The 9,011-nt window shown below is 48.7% G+C and overlaps 1 protein-coding gene across 1 annotated transcript; it reads right to left on the reverse strand.

Moving 5' to 3' along the window:
- Positions 1-4,647: 4,647 nt before the first annotated feature.
- Positions 4,648-7,307, reverse strand: RHOV (ras homolog family member V). Its single transcript, XM_010847973.1, has 3 exons — positions 7,017-7,307; positions 6,170-6,228; positions 4,648-5,982 (listed from the first exon to the last, which is right to left on the reverse strand). The coding sequence occupies exons 1-3, from the start codon at positions 7,222-7,224 to the stop codon at positions 5,539-5,541; spliced, it is 711 nt and encodes a 236-aa protein (XP_010846275.1). The 5' UTR covers positions 7,225-7,307; the 3' UTR covers positions 4,648-5,538.
- Positions 7,308-9,011: the final 1,704 nt, after the last annotated feature.

The following is a 9,011-nucleotide window of genomic DNA, read 5'->3' on the forward strand; positions in this document are numbered from 1 at the left end:
CACATAGACATACAGCCCCGAAGACACAAGACCCAAACCTAGATGTACACACGGAGGCACAGAGACCAACACACATCCAACACACCCATGCATACATGCTAAGTTAAAAAAAATTTTAGCTAGCTTAGGCAGAGTGTAAGATTAATAAAATAGTTTTATTTAGTGGAAAAACAAACACACAAAAAAACTGAAACGTGGTCCTGACATTGAATCATGGCAGTCATAACGTTTTGTTTCCAAAGTGTCAACACAAGGTGTATGGAGCTTTAGACTTGTGAAGCTTCTTTAGTTTGCTCTATCTCATATGATATCCAAGTGCGATTGCTGAGCGGTTTGAGGGATGTGGGGGGAGTATACGGGGAGTCCAGCAAAGTTAGGAAACTAGCCTCAAGATCAAAGAGGCTCTTAAGTGGCAGACCATCCCAAAACTAGCAATCAATAGATTCACCAAAAGGCAATGGCACCCCACTCCAGTACTCTTTTGCTTGGAAAATCCCACGGATGGAGGAGCCTGACAGGCTTCAGTCCATGAGGTCGCTAAGAGTCGGACACGACTGAGCGACTTCACTTTCACTTTTCACTTTGATGCATTGGAGAAGGAAATGGCAACCCACTCCAGTGTTCTTGCCTGGAGAATCCCAGGGACCGGGGAGCCTGGTGGGCTGCTGTCTATGGGGTCACACAGAGTTGGACACGACTGAAGTGACTTAGCAGCCCCAGCAAGGGCAAGTATTATGTGGATACACAAATGTACACATGCGGAGCTACACACATCTCACACGAAGACAGACATCCACATTTACACATGTAGATACACAAACTTGCACACGCATGGAAGGGTTCAGAGGTCTGCACAAAGGTAATATCCACTTGAAATACACAAGAGCAAAAACAGGGATGCAGAGGGATGTACATGAACACAAATATGTCATATATACATACCTTGTCATCATGTAGTATTTATTGAACACCCACAATCTGCTAGTCATGCTTCAACAGAAAGAGCCTCTGACAAGTCAACAGGCAAAGCTCCCTCATAGGCCCCATTTACGACCATATGGTGGCCCAGTATCCAAGCCAAAATTGAAGGATGTTTTTTCTATAGATGGTCACCAATCCATGGTGGAAAAAATAATCAACTGTGGATTTAATCTCATTTATAAAAGAAAAAAAGTATTTAAAGGAAAACAACCTGAATGCACCCAAATGGGGATCTAGTTGAAGAAATTATGATCAGAGTGAAATAGTAAACAAACATACATAAATGGTTACAGATTCTAATCAGAGTTTATAATAACATGAAAAAGCTGTTAAAATTTTAAACTGAAAATACAAAATTATATCTAGCATAATCACAAGAAATATTTAAAAAATATACAGAGAAAACCAAAAGGAAGTAACATCAAAATGTTACTATGGATTATCTTTGGGAATTAAGACTATTGGTACATTTCAATCTTCTAGTGCTTTGGATTTTCCAGTTTTTCTGTAAGCGAAGCATTTATTGTGAAAAAAGAAAATAGATATTTAAAAACATCAACTAAGGGTTGGTTCCACAGATATTAAAAATAATTTTACATCAATAAGCACTAATTTAAGACTGTATACGTAAGAAACATACATTTCTTTCCAGTTAATATAGTCAATGTTCCTTTAGATTCAAGAGCAGAGCAAAGAGGGGAAAAGAGGAAAATGAGAGAGATAAAGAGATAAAAACAGTCCCAGAAAAGCAGAGAGAGATCACACTGTAGAGACAGCGAGAGAGACGGTGGGTTTGGAACAAGAGGTAAATCCCCTTTTGCTCTGTACAGGCATGGGCCCAGTGCCTCAGAAGGCCTTTCCAGCAAGCCATCGCTCTTTTGAAAAAATATTTATCTCTACTGTGTCCAGGTCTTAGTTGCGTCATGTGAGATCTTCATTGTAGCATGCAGGATCATTTGGTTGATGCATGCGAGATCTTTAGTAGTAGCATTCGAACTCTTAGTTGTAGCACGTGAGATCTAGTCCCCTGACCAGGGATCAAACCCAGGCCCCCTGCAGTGGCATCAAGGAGCCTTAACCACTGGGCCACCAGGGAAGTCCAAGCCATTCCATTACTCTTTAGGCCTGTGGTAAGGCCCCTGGACACAGACCTGGAGATGAACTTTATCCTCAGGATCTCCTGCAGGGCTCACTGCTTGGCTTTTTATCTCAAGCACTTAATGAAACTGAAAGTCGCTCAGTTGTGTCCAACTCTTTTCGACCCCATGGACTATACAGCCCATGGAATTCTCCAGGCCAAATTACTGGAGTGGGTAGCCTTTCCCTTCTCTAGGGGATCTTCCCAACCCAAGGATCAAACCCAAGTCTCTCGCATTGCAGGCAGATTCTTTACCATCGGAGCCACAAGGGAAGCCCCAAGCACTAAATGGCCAGCAGCAAATGTTGCCTGGGCCCATGATCCTGTGGGAACACAGAGGCATGAATGGGACTTGTTCCCTCTCCATTTAGCTGGTGATGGTGGGTGGGGGGCAGTGGTGTAGTGTGAGCAAAGGACTAAATTCAGTGTCTCCTTAATGGGCCAAGACAGCAGTGCAGACATTAATGATACAGGTCCTGGAGAGTATTGACTGAAAGTATTGACTTGACTTGAGTAGTGACTAGAAGACGGTTAAAGGAGAAACTGGGCATCTGGTTGAGAGAGGAGGTGGGGGGCACTTTCTAGAGGATTTAGCAAAAGCGAAGACTTGGAGTCAGAAGTAAAAAATGATTGGGGATCAGGGAGTGGGGATCATTGGGACAATCTGGACTTGTCCAGGTTGGTGTCAGATTTGTGGTCTTGAGTGCTGAAATGAGAAGCTGGGAGTTCATTGCAGGCACTGACATCTAGGAAGAGTCTTGAGTCAGGGAAGTGCCAGGAGAAAGGAAGCAGCACTAGGGGAACCGGGGTGGGAAGCGGGAGTGGCAGAGATGCAGGTGCGAGGCGAACAAGGCTCAGTGACCCAGCAGGAGAGAAGACAAAGCGACACGGGTATACTAGTACCATCAGAGGATTAGGGAAGAAGCTGGAATTGGGAGAGACCCCAAAGATCACTTGATTAGGCTTCCTCCCCCAACCCATAGCACCTTAAGTCACCTTGGAACGGTTTGAAAATCTCTAATCCAGAGACTTGAGTGTTTCATTTTGCGAATGAGGAAACTGAGGCATAGAGAAGGAAAAAAAAATTGCCTAAGGTCATGGTTGATGCCAGACCCTGAACTTGAACTGGGGTCTCTGCCCCCAGGAAAGGGAGTGTGTCAGGCTGGGCTGAGGTAACAGCCGGCCATGGAGCAGGGGCGTGAGACTCCATCCACCTGAGGGGGCAAGGGGCAAAGGGAGACAGGTGGCCAGAGCTCTGGGGGAAGAGCCCAGGTGGGGCATAAGGTGGACAGTCTTGGCCAAAACTAAACTTGGGGATTATCTGAGGTTTCACTTGGCTAGGACTTTTGTCCCACAGCCACGTTCTTTCTCACACACACACAACTTCCTGCAGAGGGAGCTGGGCCAGGGCAGAAGGCTCACCTGGCCCATTAGTTGCCTAGCAAGTGTCCCAGGTGTGCCTGGAGAAGGAAATGGCAGCCCACTCCAGTGCTCTTGCCTGGAGAATCCCAGGGACGGGGGAGCCTGCTGGGCTGCCACAGAGTCGGACACGACTGCAGCGACTCAGCAGCAGCAGCAGCAGAGTTTGCAAAGTTCTTATGGCCACTTATAATAGTATATTACTTGGGATATTACCTTTTTTTCTGTGAGCCTCCCTTTCCTTACAGGTAAAGTGGTGCCCATCCCACTCCAAATTCACCTGTTAAACGTCCTTCCAGCTCCAAGTCCAGGGAATGTTCTCTGAATCCCTGCTCCTTTCCAAGTCATCAATCAATGAACCTTCACTCTCAAAGGATTTCTGGGACCAAACTTCTATTTAAATTGTTAACCAGAGTTCCCTTGTGGCCCACTGGTTAGGACACTTCACTCTCACTGCTGAGGGCAGGTTCAATCCCTGGTTGGGGAACTAAGATCCCACAACCTGCACAGAAGAGGCCAAAAAAAGAAAAAAAGCAATATAAATTGTTAACACTGGCATCTTGACCTTCACTAGGTCCTTATGTAGCCTTTGAGTGCTAAGTCTAAAGACTGAGTTCAACCAACCCAAGTCCAAGAAGTTTGGCCAGTGGTTGAGGTTTAAGTTGTATGGGGGTCCCTTCGTGTTTGGGGTCTGAATCAGAGGGCCCTCCCCAATCTGAAACCCTGGGGCACTGTAGACAGGAAGGTTAGAGGGCTCAGGATTGCCCCAGAGCCCAGGGCTGAGCACTGTGCTCCAGAAGGGAGGGGAAAAGGGGAGGGGCACCACCCGCCCGGTGAGGTCATGGGAAAGCAGCTCTGGCGCTGACACCTGGGGAAACCCGTTTCCAGGCTGCTTCCCACGCTAGCTCTCCTGGGAACCAGCTAAGCCCCAAACGGGGCGCCCCAAACCCCTCCCCGCAGGCCAGTTCCCATCACTGTCCCATCTAGACCAGCCCTCACCTTTCAATCTAGCCTCAGTCTTTTGGTACCCAAGCTGTCTCCATCCAAACTGTTGGGTCTTGAGGGACCAACATGCTGACCTCTCCAGAAAAAGACACAGAGACAGCAGCTTCAGAAACTTAAGGCTTTATTTGCAGATTCCACATTGCCCTGTCTTCTAGGCTATGATTTTGGAGAAAGCCCCTTCTTCCTTTAGGCTCCGATTTGCAGCTCCTCCCCCTCCTCTTGCTGGGCCTTGCCTCTCACTTCCTGCCCCACTCCTGTCCAGCCAGTTTGGGCAGTGCCTAGGGAGCCCCGAGACCCAGTTCTTCTCAGGCACCAGCCCCGCCCTCCCTGGCCTTGAGGCTTTGAGGACAGCCCAAGTGTCAGCCTTGCTCCTCAGCTGCCCCACTTCTCTACTCTCCTTTCTCTTCTTCATTCCAAGAGAAGCCCTCTGATCTGTCTTCTCCCCAGCCTGCCTCTAGTCCTAAGGCTCCAAGGCTGTACTTTCTGCTCCTTCTCAATCTCTCACAGACCTCTGTCTTAGTCAATTCATTCTAAACTCTCCAAATCAGGGCTGGACACCTTCCAGCCTTCCGAGATGCCCAGCTGTTCCTCAGGCTCTTCCTCACCCCTGGGCCAAGGAAAGGGTGGGGACCACCACACTTAATTCAGCCAGGCTGGCTTGAGGGCCCATAATAAGAAAATGGGAATTGGATCCCAAACTGCTTGGAGGCAGCTGACACTGTCAGGATCATCCCATGAAAATCAAAGTACTAGGATTTCTCTGTCAGCCTTGACCACAGAAATCCAAGTCAGAGCCTTCCCCCATCCAGGCCCTAGGCTCACCCTAGCATGTAAGAGCGGGCAGTTAAAGGCCCATGGCTCCACAGCGTTCAGACGGGAACTGAGTCCCATGGGGGTGGCCTGGCCCTGCCAGCAGAGCCTCTCAAAGGCCCCATGTCTCAGGTTCTAGAAGTCTGTGGCCATTGGCCTACTGATCATTTTGCTGCCACAGCTGTTCAAACAAAACAGAAGAACTTCTTCCAGCGGCAGCGGGAGAGAGTGCGCACACCTTTGGCGTTCAGTTTCTTCTCCAGCCGGGCTTTGTGCTCAATGGCACTGAGAATGGCCGAGTCAAACACCTCTTTCAAGTTCTTCTGCGTCAAGGCAGAGCACTCCAGGTAGCAGCAGGCCCGGATCTTCTCGGCCAGACCCTGAGCCTGGGGTTGAGGCACCGGGCCTTCCCGGCCCCCCTGGTCCAGCTGAATCAGTACATTGACATCATCCCTCAGGTCGGCCTGGGTACCCACCAGCAGCACGGGAGCCTGGGGATTGTGAGTACGAATCTCTGGCAGCCATTTCTCTGTGATGTTTTGGAAGGAGCTGGGCTGCACCACACTGAAGCAGGCCAGGAAGACATCTGTATCCGGGTAGCAGAGGGAGCGAAGGCGGTCAAGGTCTTCCTAGGATGGAAAGTTCAGGCCATTATTCCTTGCCACAGGATGCAGGGAATCCCTTGCCACCTGGGTTTTAGAGACTGAGACTCATAACTAAGTGCCCAAGGCCTTCTCCATTCCTGATGGACCTGGGATCCTCCCAGCCTCCAACCCACCTCACCCCAGACCAGTAGAGGATGCTCCTACTTCTCACCTGTCCCGCTGTGTCCCAGAGCTCAATGCGCACTGGGGCTCCATCAACCAGGACTTGCACTGCAGGGGAGAGGCAGGCGAAAGACTGAGTTAGAAAGAGCGTTCTGAGATTAGGTTTGACGTATTTACACTACCATGTATAAAATAGATAGCTAGTGGGAACCTACAGTACAGCCCAGAGAGCTCAGCTCTGTGCTCTGTGATGGGTGGTATGGGGGGAGGCGAGTGTTCAAGAGGGAGGCATACGTGTATATATATAGCTGATTCACTTCGTTGCAGGGCAGAAACTAACACAACTTTGTAAAGAAATTATACTCGAATAAAGAAAAGAAAAAGAGGTTTCCCTGGTGGCTCAGTGGTAAAGAATCCATCTGCCAATGCAGGAGACACTGGTTCGAGCCTTGGTCCAGGAAGATCCCACATGCCTCAGAGCAACTGAGCCCATGACCACAACTATTGAGCCTGTGCTCCAGAGCCCTGGAACCGAAACGAAACATGAGGTAACTACTGAAGCCGGGACGCTCTAGAGCCGGTGCTCCGCAACAAGTGAAGCCGCCGCAGTGAGAAGCAGCGAACTACAATTTACAGTAGTCCCCGCTCGCCGCAACTAGAGAAAAACCCGCGCAGCAACGAAGACCCAGCACAGCCAAAGATAAATGAAAAAAAAATTTTTTTAAGAAAAAGAAAGAGCGTACTTGATCCCACCAAGCCTCAGCAGCGCCACCTTGGGGCCTGCTCCAGCCAGCCTCCCGGGGGGGTTCGGTGCACTGGTTCCTCTGCTCCAGCCGCAGCCCCTGAGTGCACAACCCCACCCCCAGCCACGCGGCCGCCGCGGCCGTTGAACGTACCGGAGAAGGTGTCCAGCGCTGTGGGCCGGTAGCGCGCGGGGTACCCATTGCAGGTGTAGCTGACGATGAGGCTGCTCTTGCCCACCGCGCCGTCGCCCACCAGCACGCACTTTATGCCCAGCTCGGGGGAGGCGCTGCCCCGTCCCGGGGGAGGGGTCGGGGATCGGAGCGGGGACGACTCGGCTTCGCTTAGCTCCCGCGGGGGCATGACCCGCTCCGGGGACAGCCGAGGACCAGGCTCCGCTGTGATCGGTGAAGCACGTTCCGTAGGTTGCCTCTGACTGAATCCGCGGAAACCCAGCTCAACCGCCAGCCGCTACCCTTGGGTTTATGTGGACCCCGCCCACCTCATCTGCATACCCCAAGCGGCCTCGGACCCCGCCCACCCTCCGAGCCTCCTCTAGGACCTCCCTCTACAGCACGCCCCAAGAGGTCAGGCAGTCTCTAACATCAGGAGGTAGAGACGCGGGCCGAAAACTGACGCTCAAGGAATCACACAAGTTCGAGAACAAAGAATTGCCCAGATGAGGCAGATCTCGGTATCCTGGCAGAGACAGATATCCAGGATTTATTGTTAGGAAGAAGAAGCAAATTGCAGAACACATAATGCAACATTTTCAAATTAAACGTTTATTCAAATCAAAACAATAAAAAAGACATGTTTGAGTATTAAAAAGTCTGGATAATAATTTTATTAATGAATTACTTTTTAAAAATAAAGAGATCATGAAGAGGCAGAAGATAAGCTCAAGAGGGAACACGGCAGGCAAGAATGTATTGTACCTCTTCCACGGAAGAGCTTCCTCTAGATTCAGCCTGAAGGCAGGCTTTAAACACCTTCACTCTGCTCCTTTAAAGGATCTCGGGATGCTGGAGAAGCTAGCTGGGGAGGATCTTCAAGGACAATTCTCCAATTGAATATTTTCTGTATCCCCATAGTCTCTAATATTATCTTCATCATCATCAAAAGCACATAATAATTACCTGTTTGCTGATGCTGTCCTGGGTCACCCATTGTCCTTGCCCTAGAAGATGTTTATAGATAGATACATGATATCTCATGTAACTCTAGGAAGGTCACCAAGAGAGCAAGTGAAGAATAGCCTGATGCTAATTTCATCTCTTTATTGTAGCCACACCAGGTGACAACAGGCCCAGAATCCTTTCTCTGAATTCCAAGCCTGTACGAAGATCTCAGCCTATATAAAGATCATTGAAAACACCTCCTTCACGAGTTGTTGAAGGGAGAGTGTTGGGAGTAGGTCAGTGAAAATTGAAGAAAAGAAATCATTGTATTTTTCAAGCAGTAGGTAGTATAAAAATCCCTAAGTCCAAATCTCAAAATCTCTTGAAAAAATGTTTCAAGATTTCTGATTTTTATTCCTTACCCCACCCCCACCACCAACTGTTGATCAAATGTTGAGGACAACAACTAGAAAGTTGCCGACTTAATCATTAAAAACTTGACTGTGCGGAAATGGTAGGATTCCCAGTATTGACTTCTGTATCCCAGTGTCTACATCCTACATTCCTTACCTCCAAGTATCTGTGGATGCTAATAACCCCTAATTATAGCCCCTATGACTCCTCAGACACATCCACACAAGACATCCGGCAAGTGAAAGAAGCCTGAAAGTGCTGCCTTCACACTGTGTCGCCCAGAAGGTCTGAAAGCTATTCTTTTCGCTGTCCTGGAAAGGGAGGCAAGAATGGGGATTTGAAAAGACCTAGACATCAAGAGACCTGCCCCAGTATTCCCACTTCTTCAACTCATTAGCTGTGTAATTCCTGAGAGATCACTTGCTCCATCTCAGCTATAACATGCTAGGTGAAGCTTCCTTATTTCATATTTATTTCTTAAATATTTCTTATTTCTGGTGCTAGCAATCTGTGATTCAGGGAACCTAGGGAAATTGCCCCAGTCTGGGTGTCTGGGACAAAATTACTACACACACACTCTTCTTCACCATGCTCTTATCCTTTTACCCAAACTAT

Source organism: Bison bison, unplaced genomic scaffold (genome assembly GCF_000754665.1).
Source record: "Bison bison bison isolate TAMUID 2011002044 unplaced genomic scaffold, Bison_UMD1.0 scf7180017864259, whole genome shotgun sequence".
Lineage (NCBI taxonomy): Eukaryota > Metazoa > Chordata > Mammalia > Artiodactyla > Bovidae > Bison > Bison bison.